Here is a 21516-nt window from a genome sequence, read left to right as displayed (position 1 = left end):
ATATAAAGAAATTATAAAGTAAATAATTTCTGTTTTTATTATAATTAATATAAAATTATATATTATTATATATAAAGTATAATTATATTTTGTACACGTGACTAGTGATAGTAGCAACTTACGTTATAAAGAAGAATTTTTTTATATTTAATGAGCAAGATATTGCTATGTGATAACTAATAATTAGTCCTGGTCTTTTCTACAACAAAGCATGCTTGTTTTTGTTTCTTGTATAAACTTTTTCGCAATTCTTATCACGTTGTCCGAAATAAAATCGTCGCACGCACGGAGACTATATCCGGTATTACATTCAATATCACTCGAGCGTCCCCCGGAGACTGTTACATCGTGCTGAAATTCGACTGACCAGAGATCGATCTATCGAGAACTTACACACGGTCATTGCGCAAATCATTGCCATTGGTCTGTTCCTAACCGAAATAGTCCGTGACCAGAATTTAGTGCCTTCCGGGCCATTGGCCATGCAAGGCAAGCTTAAAGGCGACTTGCAAGCTCTGCCGGAAAGAGTAACTTACGACGTTCGCGTTAAATCGCGATATCCATCAAAGAGTCATTAAATCTACGGAACAAATCGATGGCGGAGCGAGTTTCCAAATGGACCTTTATCCTGGAGTTAATGAAGCTCGTGCATCACCGCGTTAGTTTCGAAAGTGTAAACATTCTATTTGCGTTTCATTCTCCTCACTTCTAACTAATGCTCAGGTTGATTAATACTTTCAACGTATTACATCGTGAAGTATTTGTAATAAGAATATACTTTTTTGATTAAAAAAAGTAACTGTGATAAAAAAGGTAACTAACTGCGATACAATTTAATAGTCGGCGAAACAAAATTTTCCGCACAAACGTATAAGTAGAAAAAATATTTTTAAAAGCTGAGTATTTCTAAGTAAACGAGAAACAAAGATTTCTACATGATACAATATTACAGACGGATGAGATAAAATTAGATGTCGCAGGAAATCGATGTCAAACTTGGTGTGTGCACATGTAGTTCTCCGCTAATCGGATCGTAAGATGAAGTGTGTCACTCGAGTCGAAGAAGTGAGAGAAATATTTCTGCCTGCTTTGAGATGGTCATGATTTGGGTCAAACCGCCGGATCGACCGGATATCGGAGAACAACGCCGGTGAGAGAGAGAGAGAGAAAGAGAGCAAGAACGAAAGACAGAAAGAGAGAGAGAGAGAGAGAGAGAGAGAGAGAGGGAGAAAGAGAAGAGGTAGGAAAGAAGAGGGGTGAGAAAGAGAGAGAAAGAGAACAACGAATGTGCTCGGAAAAGATTACGATACCGAAAGACGTTTGTTCGGGGGGAAATGGATATCGAGACCTCTCCGATGCGCGCACCGTGGAAATTTCTATTGATTCTCAGTTAGGTCGGATTCCCGGCGTAGTTTCCGCGCTCATACCTCACCCTCGCTCCTTAATGCTACCGTCCTACTCTCCAACCCTACTTCCTCTCGTTCCTCCTCTTCGCGCGACTCGAAGTCGCTTTCTCCTTCTGTTCGCCGATATCTCGGCCGAAAGGGTTTCTCGTATAACGGTGCCCTTATCTAGTGCATCCTACCTCTTTCTTTTCTCACTCTCTACCTTCTTCTGTGTGTGTGTGTTTCGACACTACATTCTCTTTCCATTTCCCGGCGACATTCCAACCGACGAGAAAGAGGTCGAAGACCGTTCCGAAACTCGTGCAATAAAGCTTCTCGCCGTGAGTGTCAAATAAACGAATCCCTCCTGGTAAATTTCAATTTCCAACGTTTGCTCACACGAAATCGCACATCTCACATTTCAAGTTACATTGCATACTCGCGTGAGAATTCAAGTCAACCGCTGGCTTCGCAAAAGTTTAAATTTAGTTTTGCGTGATTGTTATATATATATATATATATATATATATATATATATATACATATACATATATATAAATATATATATATATATATACACATATATATATACAAAGTGTCCACTGCTGAAAGACCACGTAAATATCTTCCTTGTTTTTACTGACACAAAAATTGTTTATGACACAATTTGAATGATTTTGAAAGAGAAATACTTCGGAAGAAATTCCCAATTTTTCAAAGATTTCAAAATCGATGATTGTGCAGTTTAGTGCCTTTTTGAAGTTTGGCTATTTTAATCAACAAATTATGTTATAAACGGTTTTCGTGTCATTAAAACTAAAGGAGATATTTAGGTGGCCAGCTTCAGCTTGAAACATCTTGTATATAACAATATAAATGACAAATATATTGCTGAAATTGTCATAAATATCAAAATATAACGCCAAAACGTTTGACGAAGTCGCGTGGCCGACTTGGAAGGCATTTTAGAACAAGACGCATTCGGTCCGATTTGCAAATTCCATCTCACAACCGTTTCCTCCCATCTCCGCATAACGCATTTGCATCTGGGTGTTATCTCTCGCCGCTCGATGCACCGCAAATGCCTCTGGCGTTTATGCACTTCGCTCTTTTTGAAAAGCCGTTCCGTCAATCCGCGTCGTGTGATGCGCGTTTTATTCGCTGCGCGTTTTGCAGCCGCACGGTCGCAAAAACACGTTTCTGCGCGTTGAAACGACGACGATTGAAGTCTGCGAGATACGAAACACCTGTCAACGTTACGCATAAAATACAACGTGTTAAACTAAAAATCGTAAATTAACGTTGATCGAAAAAACTGCGGAAAAATTCACCGCTTTCTAAACGTCAACTCAAACATATTCCCGTGCTGAATCGTTGTTGTTCTGTTTCGTAGTGTTTTCTCGATTCTTTTCGGCTTTTCTTATACTCTCGACAACACGCTGCTGTTGTTCGAAGGACCTGCGAATGGTGGCGATCTACACCAGTATTAAATTGGATTTCGAGAGGTGGCGAATATCGAGAATACACGAGCTCGGTCCTTCGCTCTTCGCACATATTGTCTTGAGAATCTGTTCGCCTTAAGAGATGTTGCTAAAACGTCGGAATTAAAAAAATTATTTTGTCCGCATATTAGACACGCATCACCAGATAAATATTATAAGAATATTATAAAGGATACAATATGAAATACAAAAATATACACTTGCTAACAAAAGTAAAAAACACCAAAAGTAGTATTTTTATTAACATACAAAGATGTTTTTCGGGTTTGAACCGCGTTAGTGTCATTTTTATACCGACGTTTCGTGAACATTTCAGCTCACTTCATCAGGGTTTAACGAGTATCAGGTGCTCCTTTTACGTAAGAAGAAAGGATATTGAAAAGACGTATCAGAGATTCTTTAATGAAGCAATTTGCGAGAACAGTCAGATCGGCGTTAGACATTCTCACGTGAGTACGCTATAAAGTTCACATATAATAAATACAACGTCTCACAGACAATCTGTGCAAAGTTACACTCTTGTTTAACTTACTATCTTCTACAATTTTATATGTAAAAATAATAAAGGATTCAGAACTTTTTATAAAAGCTTGTATGTACGCGTGCGAGTATTAAATATCCATAGTTGCCTATAATCAAAGTTATATAGTTACACAATTTAATTGCTTGAGGGAAAACACTTCTCATTGATGTAAAAAACTTCAAAGAAAATGTAACACGAATCACGGTAACTAACGTTATGTGTAATTAAGAGATAGACTAATCGGTTTTAACGTATCAGTCTTTTTTTCTCCGCCATCCGCAGGTTAACATTAATATCGTATTACGCGCAATGCATATGTTTTGCAATTTGCTTGTGCAATTTAAATAAATCGCGCTCTACTACAAAGTGTATACTGCGTTAATTAAGAGTCCAGCGTAAAGTTTAAATAATTAAAACCTTGAAATAACGTTAATTACAAAGCAACTGTGAAGATAAAATTTTAATTACTTGTTTAATTATTCGATTACTTTTACCACTTAATAAAAATATGTTTTGACATTTTGTACTTACAGATGTAATTACGCACAACGTAATTCTAACATCAATTTAAACGTTTTGCTTGTAGAATTAAATGGGTTTTGTTCTGCTTTGCGCGTGTGACTTTTATGACATGAAATACGTATTTATTAAAAAGAGTAATTGTTTCCCCTCGTTTCATGTTTGCAGCAGCACGCAACGCTTATATATGTATGCGTCTGAAACTTTTATCAAACGTTTCAGACCTCTACGGCCAACAGAATCATATTAAGTGCAGTTGATTTAGCACTTCATGGCAAAATTTGGATCTCAACTTCGAGGAACGCCAAACAACTGTGTTACATTGCGAACAACGTAAACGTGGCCGCGCGCGTGTACATAAAGCGCAAACCGACCGGATTCGGTCGGTGCCTTTGTAGTTTTGTTTGCAATTTGTTTGCTGATGTTTTTTCCTATTCCAATTAAGTTAGAAAATCTCTGCGATAATAAATAACAACGCAATAGGTTATCGGTAAAAATTTTGAAAAAGCCGAAGTATGAAGATAGATTCTGTTCAATCTGAACAGAAAATTATTTAGCATTTTGCAAAATAATTCGCAATAATCAATATTTATTGATTTATTAACACGTTGACTGCCACCATGATTCGATGAATCTGGTCAAAAATGTCGAATCATTTGAATCCACTTTAGTTGATAAATTTTGACCAATATTTAATTAAACTTGAAAATGGTCTTTCTTATTTTTTTCTCTATATTTCTCTTTCTTTGTAATAAAAAAAAAACATTCGTAATAAAAATTACTTCCGTTTTTTATACTAATACAGTATCGTACGAATGTACAGACGCCCAACATGATCCTTTGCATTATTTATATATTACAAGAAGACACGTAGAAGGCGACAAACAGAACATTGTCAAGTACGAGATAATTCGTAGTCAACGTGTTAACTAATAAATGTGAGAAGCTATGGTCCTGGATTCTGTAAGCGTGTATGATTTCCAGTTGTAAAAATCAACTAATCGCAAAAAGCTGTGTCACAAGTTACTTGTTTGTTTGCTTCGTCTTGTTAGACATTACTTGAGGTAAACCAGGTTTTTTTACAACTGAAAATCATAAAGAGTCGGGCTTCCCATGCGCTCATTGGCTCGAATTAATTAATAACTTAATAAATATTGCGAATTTTGCAAAATGATTTTTTGGTTCAGGTTAACCCAATCTACTTTCATATTTCAGCTTTGTCAGAATTTTTCAGACACTCTGTACATATAAAACTGTATTTATACACCTGTCGATGTGTATTCAAAATATCGATATATTAAACTTCTGGTAAAATAATCTTTATTTTGAATAGAATTTTAATTTTCAGAGCGTGAGACAGAGATACACACAGCAAAATTCGCTTCATCGATAATCGATGAAAAAGCAACAATTTTGTCGAACGTTCGATAAACTGTAATATAGATAGCAGACAACGTCGATATTGTTGCAGACTGAGTCTTGAACTGAAAGCGCCGAACGTCGATCGCATAATCGACAGCTTCCACTTTCATATTAAGTCGCAGGTCGCCGCTTAAGAGTGAGTTCGGAAAGTTGTTTATCGAATGACAAGCTTGTCGATCCGAAGCATTTTCAAGCGCACTTTGTGTTCACAAAGTAATTTCTTAGGATGCGGAAACTAATAATTTTACATAATTTTACATAATTGTATGAGAAATTGTGAATTAGGCAAGAGTAAAAAAAGAACTTTTGCACACACACACACACACACACAAATTGATCTTGAGACATTGTATTTGATTCTTTGACTATAGACAAAAAAACCTACGAGAACTATAGACTGTGACGCAACTTTAAGATCAAATATCTTCGCGAAAAATCAATATTTGTTCAATATTTTTCTTTTTAAGTCAAAAATTCGAACAATTCTGCGTCGATCAGAAAAAAACAGATTGAAAAAATCTGCAGTAGTTCTAAAGATATAAGCGTTTAAAAAAACTTATTTTTTCTAGAAACGTCGATGCGCAATTTTTGAGTAGGTCTGGAAGAACCAGTTTATGAACGAAGAGTTAATATAGATATGTTACACTACCGTGGGTGTCTAGCGCCGCGACTAACTGCAGTACATTTAAATATAATTTCAAAATAATTTATGCAAACTCCTATTGAACTTTCTTACAATCTCTTGACGCGCAATTAACACGTCAGTCCAGACGCTTGTCAATTCTTGCCAATTCCGCTCCGCAAATTCAGTTTCGTTCGTTCGTGTGTCGAACAGATTTCAGGATTCCCGTAAACAATCGTGGAACACAGGTGCAAGATACGTGCGCTTCATTTAACGGTTAATGATCGGAGCTCTCGGTGTGCGTGTTGCAGAAATCCTAGTGGATATATCCTTTAATGATTCGTGCGTAAAGTAATTGAGAAGCACGCCGAGAGAAGCGCGTCTGGTCGCGGCCCTCAACGGACGGAGAACTCTTTATGTTCGGGGTTTACGAGAATGAGATCCGGGATCTCGACTTTCGTATCAATCTCCTCGTGTAACGCGATAGGGACTCTCACGCGTGCGCGTCCGACCGTGTTCACGGATCCGATATACCGTTTGCCATTCCCACAGGAATACGAATGAAGCCGGAAGCTGTCGCGTATTTTCCAGCAAAAGGGCGATCGTGGAATCGGTCTCGACCGCTCGAAATTACGAGCGAAATGATGTCGATATGTACACAAGCGCGCGATATAAAAGTCTTCTTAAATAAGAACAAAAAAAAAAAGTTGGCAATACGAGCTTATTGGGATTTGCTTTCCTTTCCTCTCTCGGAAAAATAAAAGCTGATATCGGTGTTGATTTTTCGATATTTACATCAATGAAATCGAGAATGCAAGTTCCGTAATAAGGCATATAAGTAAAGAGGAAAAAAACATAGTTGATATAAAAAAAAAAACAGAAGAGACGAAACAAGAAAAGTCGAACAAAAAACGGATCGACGATAGAAATTCGAATCTTTCGGGAAAATATCTTCGTCCTTCGGTAGTAGAAAACCGCGGACTTAGAGGGACTTTTCGTGACAAATCGTCGACGTTCCGGAAATGCACGGTCGTGCATTTGCGATATTCGCGAAGGCACGTACCGGTGGAAAACTTTCGCCATAACCATTGCTCATTCGAGTGACGTACACCGAAAGATCCGCTTGTTTATATTTCCCCGGATATTCCGCCCACTTTCTCCAAACAACCGTCCGTTCCGATCACTTTTCTTCATACTCATTCTGTCTCATCGTTTTATACTCTTGTCTCTCTTTGATCAGCATTGGCTTTAATGCGATTGAAGTTTTTTTTTTTTTTTTTAAACGCTTCATAGCCCTGACGAATATATAAAACGTTTTCTAGACGTCGTGCTCTTGAGCGAGCAATACTCGCTGGATTTTTCTCTCGCTGAAACTTTGATTGGTTGCCATTTTCTCCCCCAAAGAACTTCTTAAATTACGTTTCTTTGACAAAATATGTTGCGCGTGTTTAAAGTTAAATAAACTAAAACAAACAAATTTTGTTGTTTTCATAAAACTAAACTTTACCGGCTCGTGTATTTGTTTTCCGAGAATAAAAATGCTTAAAACATTTTCTCGAAAAGAAACCTGCGAAAAAATTAAAAAATCAAAGTAAGTTCAATGTTACTTGCTTTATGAAAAATGTTGCCGCGTTGCATTGTAACACGTGTAACGGACGTGAATCGCCGCACTTGAAACTTCGCTCAAAGTTTCGCGGGGATTGTGCCAAATATCAAAGCAAATGCGTTAAGCCGCGATATAACGAGGCCTTCTCGCGTTGTTATGAATATCAAAGCAACGTGGATGTGGAAACGCAACGCTGACATTGATACGGAAGAGTTTGAACACCGGATCGTGTTAAAGGCGGATTCTCCAATGCAAAGAGTCAATGTAACCATCTAAATTACTCCAGTCTTGTTATTATTGCGCGTTACATCTCACGCTGATTATCTCACTGCGGCGGATCAACAGCACGCGAATTTCTTTCAAAATAATCGATCGTTAGATAAAAGCAAGGAAATAAATAAATACAACAGACGATTTTGATCTTAAAATATTGCAGGATATTTGCGCACAACGTGCAATTATATACGTTCGATGAGGAAATTGTTTATTGTTAGCATTACAATTGATACATCCGACCGACGAACGCGTCACGTTCGCGCAATAATTCACCGTCACTCGAAAACTGCCTAGTCCGGTAACAGCGCGGAAATGTATATACGCGCGCGTTGTGCAATTGTAATTGTCATTACATGCAATAGCTGCGAAAACAAAACTGCGAATTCAATTTCGAGAATATATAAAATGCGACGCGCGTGTGTGTATTTGTATATACATATGTATATATAAATATATATATATATTTTCTTGCACAATGCAAAACCGGACGACTGCAGCGGACAACAAGCGCGGCTTGATTTATATGACGGTACATTAAAACGATATATTCATACACTCGTATATGTATGCAAGTACTCCCACATGCAAATTTTTCCCCCATCTACATCGGTAGGTGGCAAGTAATTTGCAAATTTATGTGCGACGCACGCAGAGATCGAATGGACAAGGAGAAAACGGCAACAAAATTATCTCGTTGATATCCACGATGTGGGATAATTCGTTCCTTTTTTTTCGACACGTCGTGTAGGATATTGTGATTGGCTGGTTTTTGATAAAATTTTGATAACGTTTCTGATGCGCACGAGCGGACGGAGATGCACGGGTCTTTATGTGTCGCATCAATCAATTCTCGCGGGCGTGAAATCATTACTCTTCGCAGCACGGCTAATTAATTTCGACGAGCCTTTCGGAGCGAGAGAGAGTTATATACGTTTACGACAAACGCGCGCGCGATATTATTCGAAATTAATTATTCCATTTAACGGCGTGTACACACACACGATATATAAAATATTGCGTGTTTAATTTTCCACTCCGTGGAAAACCATAAAAGTCTCCCCCGAATGCGTCTCTCAGACACGATGAAAACGTGCGATTTAACGTTGAAATTTCCAGGACAATCATCTCTCCACTTCAAGAGGATTCGAAGTGGATGGTTCGCCTTACCCGGCAGAGCCTCGACCAGGTAATACGCTTTAATGAACTCTAATGGAATCCAATCGGCAGTCGTCGAGAACTTGAAGCCGCGCGCCGTGCCAACATGTTCGTATGCGCGTTGTTAATACTCGGCGCGTCGTATATATCGCGGCCGTGTGCGGCGCGCAAAGTGCACACTGCTTATGATAGATCGTCTCGACAATGGAGGCAGAGCAGTATCTAAGCCGAGGTCGTAAATAGTAGCGTACATAGGCGGTGCGGTACGCGTATGTATTCATCCGCCGTATATGTGCGCTATCGCGCCCGCCACTGTACGTGAAATCCGGGGGGTTCGTCCCGCCACTCTTCTTCCCTATCATCCGCGTTATACTTCGCGATCTTGCTGTTTTCCGCGGCTATATTGCGCGCGCTTCAAAAATTTATTAAGAATCACCTGCTCGTACGAAAGCGAAACGGTAACTCATAATTTGCAAAATCCATTTTAAATTTCAAGATATACATATATATGTATATGACGAGCATTATGAGCTTATCTCATTCGTGTACTAAATCCTTTGATTCACCTATCGAGCAACTCACCGTGTAATTTTTTTTTTATAATTTCTCTACAAAACTAATTTTAAGATAAATCTTCATTAATCATTATTACACGGGCCATCCGCTATTTTTTTGTTCTCTGCGATTTAATGGGAAAATTAATTAGAGATAAAAATTGCGAAAAAAAGTCTTTTCTCTTGTATTAGCGGTTTCACGAGAAATTGCATTTCTATAGCGTAATTACATAACATAGAGCTCCCCCTTTTACCGCGCACTTCAATTTATGTATTTAATCTGACAGAACGATCGCTAACTTATAATGAACATGAAAGAAGAAAAATTTAAATGATTTTATTATTAAACTTCAGATACCTCTGGTCTACTCTCTGTGTATACGCGGTCTTAAATCTCCGCAAAATTACGTCTTTGAATTATTAGATTCTCAGAACGTGAGCTTAAATTAGATGCTCCGGAATTGTGAAAAAATGATAAAATATTGGACGCTTTATTTATGTCTTAAAATTAAGACCAAAATATTGACACGTACGAGCGAGCTCGTTACGTTACGTCCAATATATTTGCTAACATGGTTGGCAAGTTTAAATAAATGAATAATTATCTTGAATTTTATCTAAGACCAAACGTTTACATACGCAGACACGTACAGTAAATATATACAGCAAAAAATAAACAAATTATTCGCGAGAAAGACTTTTCCGCAAGAACGTGATGTATCTTTTTACACTCGCTCGACGCTTCATTTGATACAAATGGAGAAATTTTTCGCCACGTCTCGAGAAGACGCTCTACCGACGTAGAATGAAACTTTCACGAGTCTCTATAAAAGCAGAAGAGGAATTTCTCGAGAATGTCGGTTAGAAATGGTTATGTGGATCTGGCAATGCTGATGGATATGTCTCTTAAGCTCGATGAAATCGGACACAATGACGTCCACGTTTATTTTCTTCTTCCTTTTAGTCTCCGCCATTTTTCCGCCACCTTCCGCTAACTTTCAGCGGTCTTCCTTTCCTTGTAAAGAAAATTGGCAATGCGCTCGGACGCCCGTAAAGACCGCGCCATCTCGGGGAAAATGAGAACTCGCGTGATCGCGCTTTGATCACGCAAGAAACCGCGGCGCTGATCGAACGCGGGCGCGAAAGCATCCATCAGCAACTCCGTGAGATATAGCGAGAAATATCGATTCCGAGGCCCGGTATATACGAGGTTGCGCTCGCGTTGATGGCCGCCGTTACGTTAAAGTAACTTTCCTTCTGACAGAAGAACGATGGCAAGTTGAAGAATCTTGACAAGATAATGTTCTTTCTATCGCTGATTAATAACGGATTTCTTCGCGTAAATGGAGAAACGGGATGAACATGTCGATGTTTATGGCGGTAACGTAATCTGTCACTTTTATTATTTCTGTTATATCTTGTGATTATCGTTGATATATATATATATGTATATGTATATAACGATTTTTCTTCTCTATGTCCCAAAGAAGTTCGAACTAATGGATTTCAAGTTGCGATGGTTTAAGCGATTTCCGATACACGTTGGATATTGCAATTTGTGAGTAACACGCGCGAGACACACAATATCAAGTCCGCTATAATTCAAAATGACGCATGCAAAATTTCGTAGCCGTCATATAATAACACTACATAAAATTTAACCTCGAAAGAAAAGCCACGCTCGCAGTTTTCGCGCGCGAAGCAGAACACGCGCGAAAGAGTCCCTCGTATTTTACAATGCCGGCGGTCACGTAAATTACCACGTAATTACGCGCCGCGCGTATCCTCGCGAGGTCTGTGAAATATAATTACGACCGAATGACTTCGTGTGGAAATTTCTGTGACACACGTGCGCGTATAATTACCGGATCTCTATTTGCCAGAAAAGGAGGATAAGTCAGTGAAAAGAGGTTCCACTGACGAATTTATTGAGTTTCCAGCATCGGAACGAGACGATACCCGGCTTCTCCGTACGTAAGCTCGCTCGTAGAAGCGAGAACGTACCCCTTTCCGAGAATCCACATTTGCGTATCGCTAAAATTGCGTCCCTTCTCTCAGCACGAGAAAACGAGCGATAAGTTACGCGAGGTCACGCAAATCGATCGAGAATTCAACTAATTTGTATTTTAATCAGTAATAAATTCCTGGTGAATTTTCCCTGCGAACGAGCGCGAGCTCTTATCATCGTCATTGCTCTAATGTGAATTGTCTATTTCCATCGTTGCGCCGTGGTAGAATATTAATCAAGTTTCGTAAAATTATGGTAATTTCTCGTGATATAATATTTTACGATAATTCCTTCATACCACGAGATAAATGCGAAAATTACGTGCTACACTGTACTCTCTAATATATTTTAATATAGTTGATAAGAGATCTTTTATTTTCGATGATTTATCAATCGTTCAAGACAAATAACGACTGATGCAAACCAATTGCGAGGTCTTATGCTATGAAAATATACTTTCTGTATAGTTCAATACATTACAAATATTTTATAAGACGCGTTAATGATTTATAAATAACATCTTATTTGGTTTAATATCTCTATTTTAGAATTTTTGTTAATATAATTAATTATCCAAATGAAGATAAAATGAAAAATAAAAGTCAAAACGTATTGAATATATATAAAAAATATTTTCTTGCATAATTTTATTTAAAATTGAATTTACAAACTCAGGCTTGACTTCAAGATCTTATTATTAACTTGTTCAAATTGTTGTCCATTCTTGTCAGTCACATCACAGTCACTGCGAGTTTGCTCCCACAAAATATACAGATTATGATGATTCGCGTACGAATGTTAATATCGTTGTCGAAAATTTCTGAAAATTGTCACCGCGAGGTACAATAGAGATAATATGTGCATTTTTGCGAAAGATTGAAATCACGATATTCTGCATTACGAAGTGAATGCATCCGGTGTTACGTCGGATATATTCCTGATGACCCTCTATATTTGCAAATTTTATCACTGCCAGCTCGTCCACGAAAAGTTTTAGTTGTCCCGCGCGATGTTTTTATCGTCCGATATTTGCTTCTGCACGCCGCGATAAACTCTCGCGTCATATGGATTGTAATGATTTACACATTTGAACGATTGAATTGTGAAAGGATTAATACTTTTCGCGTGCGTTTTGACTAATCAGTTTTGAGGAAAAAAACATCAAATAAAATGTGTGTGCTCTTTTTCTATTTAAGAATAAAATTTTAAATAAACGTTTATTGTATAAACTTTTTTGGTAAAAAATTTACGCTATGAAATCTGAGTTAAAAATATTAACCCACAGGTCGAAAGTCCAGGAGAAAACCGTTAGCAATGTTTTTTCTACTTACACGATTCGTTGCGAAAGTAGTTTCTTCAATTTCTAATAAACGAAAATAATCCGAAAATAATCTTCCTTTATGTCAAAGTGGAAGAAAAGACATTTCATCGTGTAATATCTAGTAATGTGTAATGAGACTGTTACTTTTGAAACAACAGCCTGAGGAAATCGCTGTTTTTTTTTTCTCGTCATTGTGATAATGGTTTTTTAATAAACAGAGACATTCCGAGCTTTTTTTGTAAAAAAGCGAATATGTTCTCTCGTTTAATTTGTATTGACATGTAATAAGACTGTTACTTTTTGGGACACTAGCCTGAGGAAATCGCCGGCAATGTTTTTTTTTTTTTTTATTTGCACGCGTCGTTATGTTAGTGGTTTTTCAATAACGGAGATGTTCAAGGTCTTCTTTTGTGGCAAAGTAAATATTTATTTTATCGCGTAATATCCAGTGACATGTAATAAGCCTTCTTTTTGGGACAAGCATCTGAGAAAGCCGCCAGCAATGTTTTTTCGATTCACACGCGTCGTTGCGATAGTGGTTTTTTTTTTCAATAAACGAAAATATTTCCGAGCCTTCTTTTGTGGCGAAGTAAACATTTATTTTGACGTGTAATATCTATTAAAATATTTCTTCCAACAGTAATTCGACGACGGAAATTCAATGAGTTTCAACGAAGTGAAACTTAATAGCGTAGCTCATTAATTTTGTGCGGGTGTTGTCGGTAGTGAGCGCTTCGTCACCAAGCAGACGCGAGAGAGTTAAACGCACGATACTAACTTGTGTCAAAGTTACCAAGCAAGAAGATATTCCTTGATTTTCCGTTTACCGCGCACATAATCGTTCGGTAATTAAAACTAATAGAGTCATCAACTTAATGCCACGCTGCATGCTGTTTCTGCATATTTTATAAAAGTTCTTATAATTGCACTCCTCTTTCCAAGTTATTTTGTGTTAAATCTTTCCGTCGTAGCGGCAAGTCTCGAATCAAATATGCTAATGTCAAATTACTAATTATCGCAATAACGTAGCCTAATAAGTATCTTAAAGTTTGAAACGGCGCCTTTGAAATCCTTTATCGTTAGCCTAACTTTACTAAGCACAATCCATAATACTAACTGAAATTTTGTCAAAGTTTGACTAAGTAATTATTCCAATTACTCAAGTTTTGTGTCATTTTCTTTCAAAGAACAATTTGAATTTCTACGATAATTAAGTACTGGAGGAAGAGCATTTTAACCTGAATTTTAAAATTAGCTATTCTGGAATGTCTTGAAAGGTCTCACAAGCTATTGATTTTGTAACAATGTAACAGCTGATAACACGCTCTTCAATAGTCGCGCAAATATAGTTATTCTAGAAATTATGCAATATTAATAAAGTTTAGAGACCTTTTACATAAATATACTTTGACAACAAATAATTGGCAATACCCTCGCCAATATAACGGATATGTATTATTAATCCTTCGCCTGCAGACATGAGTCTCCCAGACCCATTCAAAAATAGCGCATTGGCATTTCTAGTAAAAATTAATTTTTGTTTTTCAAAAAAAAAAACGTTTATATTTTCAAAATTGCTAGAGATTTTTTCAATTTGTTTTTTTATTGACGCAAAATCGTTCAAACCTTTGATTAAAAAAAAAAAAAAAACTTGACACAATATTGATTTTTCGCGGAGATATTCGATTTTAAAGTCGCGTATATATATTATTTAGAAAGCAAAAACAAGAATTGTATTTTCATATACTTACTCTTTGTATTTAAACGATATATATCTTTTATATGTGATACAATGCGTGGAATAACTCATTTTGCTTAATTAACGGTACCACTAATTGTCGTAACAATGATCACAATAATCAGCGAGATATAGATGCATATATTCAACAATACCAATTATCGCATTATCGAATCCCACAATCATGTCATCGCGTTATCATGTAAACAGTGAAATGAACATGTGATTATCTTCTCAACGAGTTTCCAAAACAGCTGATCAGATTTAGCGGATGATTTTTTTCAGCAATATGTCGTTTACAAAGATAAAAGTTTCACTTACTACATCGATGAGTTGCGACAGCTTAAGCTTGATGCATACACGCAGCACGTCCGAGGTGTTCACCACAGGGCGCACGAGCTTGTTGTAGTTGGACAGTAGATCGTCGTAGAGCCGCTTCGCGTCCGGATTCCCGGCGACGGCTGCGTGAACGACGAGCGCCGAGAGGAACCATACACGCAGCGTTTCCCCGATTATGGGGGACATCATGGTCCCCTGATTACTCCACTATGAGCGACGCGTGTCCGATCCTTTTGTATCACTCGTTCCGGTCGCACAAACCACGTATCTAAATGGTGAGAAGATGAAGGTCAGCGACTATGTCTAGTTTTTTCTCTTTTTTTGTGCACAAACAAACACCGCTTGAAAGAGTATCTATATTAATATAAAAGATTGTTTTTTGTGTATCTACTAGAAATTTAATTGAGTATATCATATCTCAGTACTCGAAAGTATTAATTTTCTCTCTTGTAAAACTCAATTTAAATCCTCAATATATTCCTCCAATTCGCATCTTTAATCGGTTTGCTTGCTCAATTCTTTAATTAAAATTTAATTAAAACCTACAGTCGATAATACAAGGCAAACGCAAATTAGAAAGTTTTGCCGAGTTGCACAGTTTATTGCGCTCGCACAAATGTATTTTAGAGAAGGTTTCAATTCGGACTTAATTAAGGGACATGGGAAAAGGTTTCTTGCATTATATTTTTGCTACAAAATCCATAGAACTGTAGCCGAAAATACATAAATTTTCCGGCGCGCTGTGTATGCGCTGTAACACATAGCGAAAGTTGAATCGTTGTATTACACCTTGCCTGGGACTACACTTCGTTACGGTACGTGCAATTCTCGACATATAGCGCACCATGAAGCTGGAAGCGATACAAGTTGGTTTCGCGGGCGGATTTATGGGTACAAGTAACGAGTTCAACCCTTTCTCTTTCCCATCTCTCTCTCTCTCTCTCTCTCTCTCTCTTTCTCTTCAACCCCCGAAAATCCTGTGCAAAAAATTTCACCGCATTGAATATAAAAATGATGTCGCTCAGCACGTACATAAACGGCGCGACATTTACCCGGTACGTATTTTTCTAAAACTTCTCAGATCTTTTGTTTTTATTTCTTTATATTTATACGTAAAAACAGTATTCATCTGTTTCACGAGTGTCACGGAATAAATTACTGATAAAGAAGACATAACTGTGATTACAATCACCCCGAATGCAACTATGGCGTTACGAGCGGTAAACCGGAAACAATGACACCGGACAATCCCGTGATGCGTAACGATGTTGAAGTGTTCGCGATTAACGTAGCCGTTGATTTTCGACGCACATTACGGCGCTAAATCGCGGCTGCAAATTGCGTGCCGTCATGGATCGGATTGATCGCGCACTTGGCAAATCGCGCGGGCATTTCGAGAGCGAGAATTTAACGGAGTTCCGACGAACAGAACCGTGGCCAAACCGCGTCAATATGCGATTTACATCGCGGCGATTCCACAGTGCGAGTACCGTAATTAAGCCAGTTAACCGACCACTTTCGGATTCAGACAAAACGACTTTATCTCTCTCTTTTTTTTTCTCTCGTTGTTACGCGCATAAACGAAAACGTTATATTGACGGAATTGCGACAATTACGACGAAAACCCCGTTAGCGATTTTTCCACGCTCGATCGTAATCGGTGATACAGCGCGCGCATTGAATGCACAGTTAACGTATCGTTAAAGAAGAATATAATTGGATATTCTACTATAAAATTGCAATAATAAAATAATGAGAAACTTTGAAAATGTGTGTAAAAACAATTTTTTCCCAAAAATTTAGATGTGTCTTTAATTAACAACAAAAGAGATAAAAGCAAACGTTATAGTAGTTTAGATTCGTTCAACTGAATTTTTGTTAAGAAATCCTATTCCAAACGTTACGTCTCTTTTGCACGGGTGCGCGACGCTCATGGTTGTAAATTCCGAACGATATACGACGTCATTTGATTCGATCGTCGTGAGCGTCCAGGGCGCGCGGGATTAGCGGATAAAGCGGCGCATCGTTTCGACGATTAGGATTATCTGCACGGATTTTGCCTTGCCTTTCGCGAATCCGGACACTGATAGTAGAACGTTGTATCACCAATATTCGCGCAAATGGGAAATTGATACCCCGAGCGTTGATGCTTTGGTCAGGCAACCTCGAGAATGCCGAGATTTCCGCATTGCGGATGACGTAACTATAGAACAATAAGTGCATTCGGCGCAAAGAATTTTAATATATATTTATAAACCGATCAATTTTACACACACACACACACACACACACATTGTTCTTTGAACAGAGAGAAACGAAAATATCACAAATCAAAGCTATTCAAAAAAGTTGATCTGTCGTTTTAAATACGTACCACCACAAATTCGATTTTACTTTTTACGTGAAATAAGCTGAACAAAACGGGGTGGATTACTGAATCCGATTGCGATTCGGAGATTTGAATCGCATTGTATGATCGAACAGGCAGTTCCTGCTCTGTCAGGTGGGCGACTTCAGGGTTGTAACTCATGTCGATGTCGACGCACGGGCGGCCCGATGTACGGGTATGAACGACGGGAATTTACGCGAGTACATACGCCCGGCGACGGAGAAGGATCGATCACCCGGTCCCACCTCGTCTGCCATCGCGCGAATGTCTAATTGCTGTTGCGCTAACTAACTGGGTCAACGGTATATTATTTCGAATTAGCGGGCCGAAGAGAACCAACCTCACGACGTTGTCATCAGTCTAGAATTTGTCTTAAGCTTAGGGGTGAAGTTAGCGCATTAAGGACTAGTGCTATTCAGTATTAATAATATACTACCGGCATTAAATTTATCTTGAGTGTCGACAACGCACGTAATTCTCTGCAGTTATTATAAAGTTTTGTAAAAAACATCGGATTTTTTTATATTTCTACATACGTGATTTTGTCGTTTTCTTTTATTTTTGATTTTCTCATTTCTGAAATTTAATTAACGAACGAATAAGTTTTACATAAAAAAATTATACAAGAGATACTATTCTGGAACAGAATTGAAACTTATTTCACAATTACGAGAGAGAAGGTTCGTTGGCTGATCTCAAAGTGTGCATAATTCGCGCATGAAGCAATTCAGTCGTCCAATTCAAATAGATTTCAAACAGCTTCACGGCTGAGCACAATTTAAAGTCCGATCCTTTCCGTTCTACACTCATCTCTTCTCTCCTTTCCTCTCCCACTTCTCTATTTTTCTATCGGAAAAGCAAATTACTTTATAGCGTTCTTTGTGATCGCTCGAGCGCCTACGAGTAAGGACCGCTTCCGCGAGCGAATTCGATGGAAATCGAGACAATGAACTCGGTTGGCAGTCAATATCGGCTGTAGGATTAATGACTGAACCAGAAAACAATTTTTCTTGCGTCTATTTACATTTATAGTATATATGCAGGTGTTCGACATCGTTAGAACTATAATCGAAAAAATTATCGAGACGTTGATGTGTCTCGTTATAAGTACAATAATAAGATTATTGATAAGTAACAGCTCTAGTTGTGTGTGTGCTATCATTGATATAATTATGATATATCCGTGGATATTTTACGCGCTATATCTCGCAGATTAAAAAGCGATCATCTATAGAACTAACACGTTGTTTCAGCAACGTCCATTTCCAAAACTGTTTTAGCTTCGGCGGAAAGAGTAAAAATAGAATTGAAACATTTGATCGACTGTGCCGAGCCAACGATCGCGCCAATACACCACGTGAAGTTTCTATTCTTGACAATCCATTAGTCCTCAACTGAAAAGAATTGCACGGTATCGCACATCGGAGCATTCGATTCGGGCGCATAATTGAGAAGACCCAGAATGTACCGTATGCACTACCTTGCTACTGAGAATGAAAATTTAAACCAAATCCTGATCGATTAGATCAATTTATCCAAACTCGCAAAACACACACACACCGCAAATTACAAATCGAGGTAATAAATATCTCTTTTTGAGACTATTTCTGGTACAATCGAATCATTAAATGTCTAAGATAATTATTATCTTATTATTAATCTAATTTTGAAAGATCTATTATATTTTTATAAAAAGAATAAGATAATCTTACTTATTTTTATATTTTATATTTTTATATTTAGATTAAAATAACTTCTTATATTTTTTATATTTTTATAAAAAGAATAAAAATAATCTATTTATACTTTTTCAGACAAAATACAACACATCTCATAAAACAGTAAGAGAAACGATTGCGACGGGATAAAACGGCGGATTAAATTGCTTATCTTCAATACTATTCTATAATCGGAAAGAGATCGGAGTTATCGAAGATTTTCTCCATGAATGATATTCGAGATTAGAACGTTTATTAAACTTCAATAAAAATCTCGGGGCAATTCCAACTTGGATACCGGGTAAAAGTTTCGAACGGATACAATGGGGAAGATTTTGTACGATACGGGATATTGAATCCGGCGCGAGAAAGATACGGTAGAGCGAGAAATAATAATAAAAAAAAGATCGCCACGCGACATCGCGTGTCCAATCGACGGGGAAACGCTTTGGCATTTGCCAAACTCACGGATTAGATCATTTGGTTTTGGACTGTCGCAAAAATCGTAAATCGCTCACATCTCGTCGCTGGAGAGATGTGTGTGCGTACATATATATCTTTATTTCTTATTCTTCTTTTCTGACATTAAAGTTTATGCGAATTCAAATTAGCGCAGCAGCTGTCGGGAAAGCATGAACCATTCCCGCAACTTCGTTCTAATTACTCGTGATTATATCTTACGCGCGTTTGGATTCACGAGAATAAGTTTTAAAGCACTATTCGTTACTGTTCCTATTTGCAAACTCGTACTTTCCACGATTATATAATTTAGTAAATAATATTTTGAAGTTTTTCGATTTTATAAATATTATACAAAATATCAACACAGTCAATTGCAAATTGATTTCGCGGAAATGAAAACAATTGCGCTAAAATTTCCTAATTGTTGGCACAAAATTATGAAATTTGTGTCCAAAACATTTTGTACCTTTTTTGCAATTACGATAATATAAGATTTTAGATTTACATAAAATAAAGAAATGTTTGATTATTTTGTCATTTTATACAACTTACACTGAGTTTATTTTGCGTGTAATTAAAAATAAAAGATTTTTTTATCTCTGTTTTACATAAATTTGTGTCGCAAATGTTCCCACACCAAACTTTCTATTCTACGTATACATAACTGTATTTTTTATATTTATTTTACATTTTAACTTTTAAAAATACAAAAAAAGCTTAAATTATATTCAAAATCTCCCGAAATGCACATTTCTTCGTGTAAAACACCCCGTAAACACAATGAGATATATGCAAAATGCCTGCTGGAAATCACGCAACACAAAGACATGCGAAGGGGAAACACAACAATTCCTATCAGAAAGATAAAATTTTTCGGATACTGTTGTTTCTAAGTGATGACGGTTCTTTACGATGAAAGAGAATTAACACTGACCTAACCTCGCGCGCACTCCAAAGCCACGCCGGTTTTTCGCAGCAGCTCTCGGAAACGCTGCACACTCGCACGCACTACACCCACGACTGAAGGTGTGCATCAGAATCGCGACCCGTCGTCGCGACAACGGGGGTTGCGCTCGCGGGTAGCTCGGTCACTCGGTGGCGCCACCGAGCGCGCAATGACGGGCGCGGCGAAAGCCTGCCAGAGAGAGAAAGAGAGAGAGAGGGAGAGAGAAAGAGAGAAAGAGAGCGAAGAGGTCCCGGAAGGGGTGGATTCGCGGCACGGATCTGGACCGATCTTGCGCTCGCGCGGACGTTTGTGCACGAGGAGGAAATGAACACGCGCGCGAGATCGCGCAACATAGCTACTGTGAAGACAACAGCTGGAGAAAACGCTTCGTTCACGGAACGACGAGGGTCTAGAGTGGTGAAAGAGGCTTCTCTTCTTGAAGTGGTTTGACACAAGTTTCACAATTTTGCGAGATGTCGCAAAATTAATCACTACACATTGTTTTAAAACTACATACGTTTGTCTTAAAATACGTACACGTTTAATTTTCAAAAATAGATTTAGACTAATTGCTAAAGATACACAAGAAAAAAATTTGTTAGACTAGTAAGAAATTTGTTACTCTATGGCCAGAAAGAAAAATTGGCTAAGTTTATTGAGATTTTTGCATTGCCAACAAAACGTTTTGTTGATGAAACAAATATTCAGTAGATTCAACAATTTTTGCTAGTCATAATAAAAATTGTTTTTGTATAAAAAATATAAAGTATAATAAAACTATAAATTATAATATAAATTATAATATATTGTAAAATAATATAAATTCTTAAATTATTATCTTAATTTTATTTATTTAAAAAATGAGAAAGTTGAGTCTTTTATTTTTTAAGAAACTATTATACGATAAAATTCTATCTTTTTAGAAATTGTGTTCTAGAATAATATATTTAATGAAATAAAACCTTGTCCAATTTATATATACTAGCACAACACAGGCGCGCGCTACGCGCACGCTATTGTTATTTTTATTT

General features: G+C 37.5%; 1 protein-coding gene across 5 annotated transcripts in view; it reads right to left on the bottom strand.

Annotated features, from left to right (window-relative positions):
• Positions 1–20557, bottom strand: part of LOC109852765 (acetylcholine receptor subunit alpha-like) — a 147103-nt gene extending 126546 nt beyond the window's left edge. For 4 of the 5 annotated variants that reach the window (XM_020424230.1, XM_020424231.1, XM_020424232.1 and 1 more), the window contains exons 1-2: positions 20474–20557; positions 14953–15238 (exon numbers count right to left, since the gene is read on the bottom strand). In XM_020424230.1, the coding sequence (XP_020279819.1) occupies positions 14953–15159 (207 nt within the window). In that variant the 5' untranslated portion in view covers positions 15160–15238; positions 20474–20557. Of the gene's footprint in view, positions 1–14952; positions 15239–20473 lie in introns of those variants that run through there. The other variant, XM_020424235.1, reaches the window with a different exon arrangement.
• Between the last annotated feature and the right edge of the window lie 959 nt (positions 20558–21516).

This window comes from Pseudomyrmex gracilis, unplaced genomic scaffold (genome assembly GCF_002006095.1).
Source record: "Pseudomyrmex gracilis isolate BER0280 unplaced genomic scaffold, ASM200609v1 scaffold_35, whole genome shotgun sequence".
In the NCBI taxonomy this organism is placed as follows: Eukaryota; Metazoa; Arthropoda; class Insecta; order Hymenoptera; family Formicidae; genus Pseudomyrmex; species Pseudomyrmex gracilis.
Note: the sequence above shows the minus strand (reverse complement) of the source record. Positions and strands in the feature narration are given on the sequence as shown.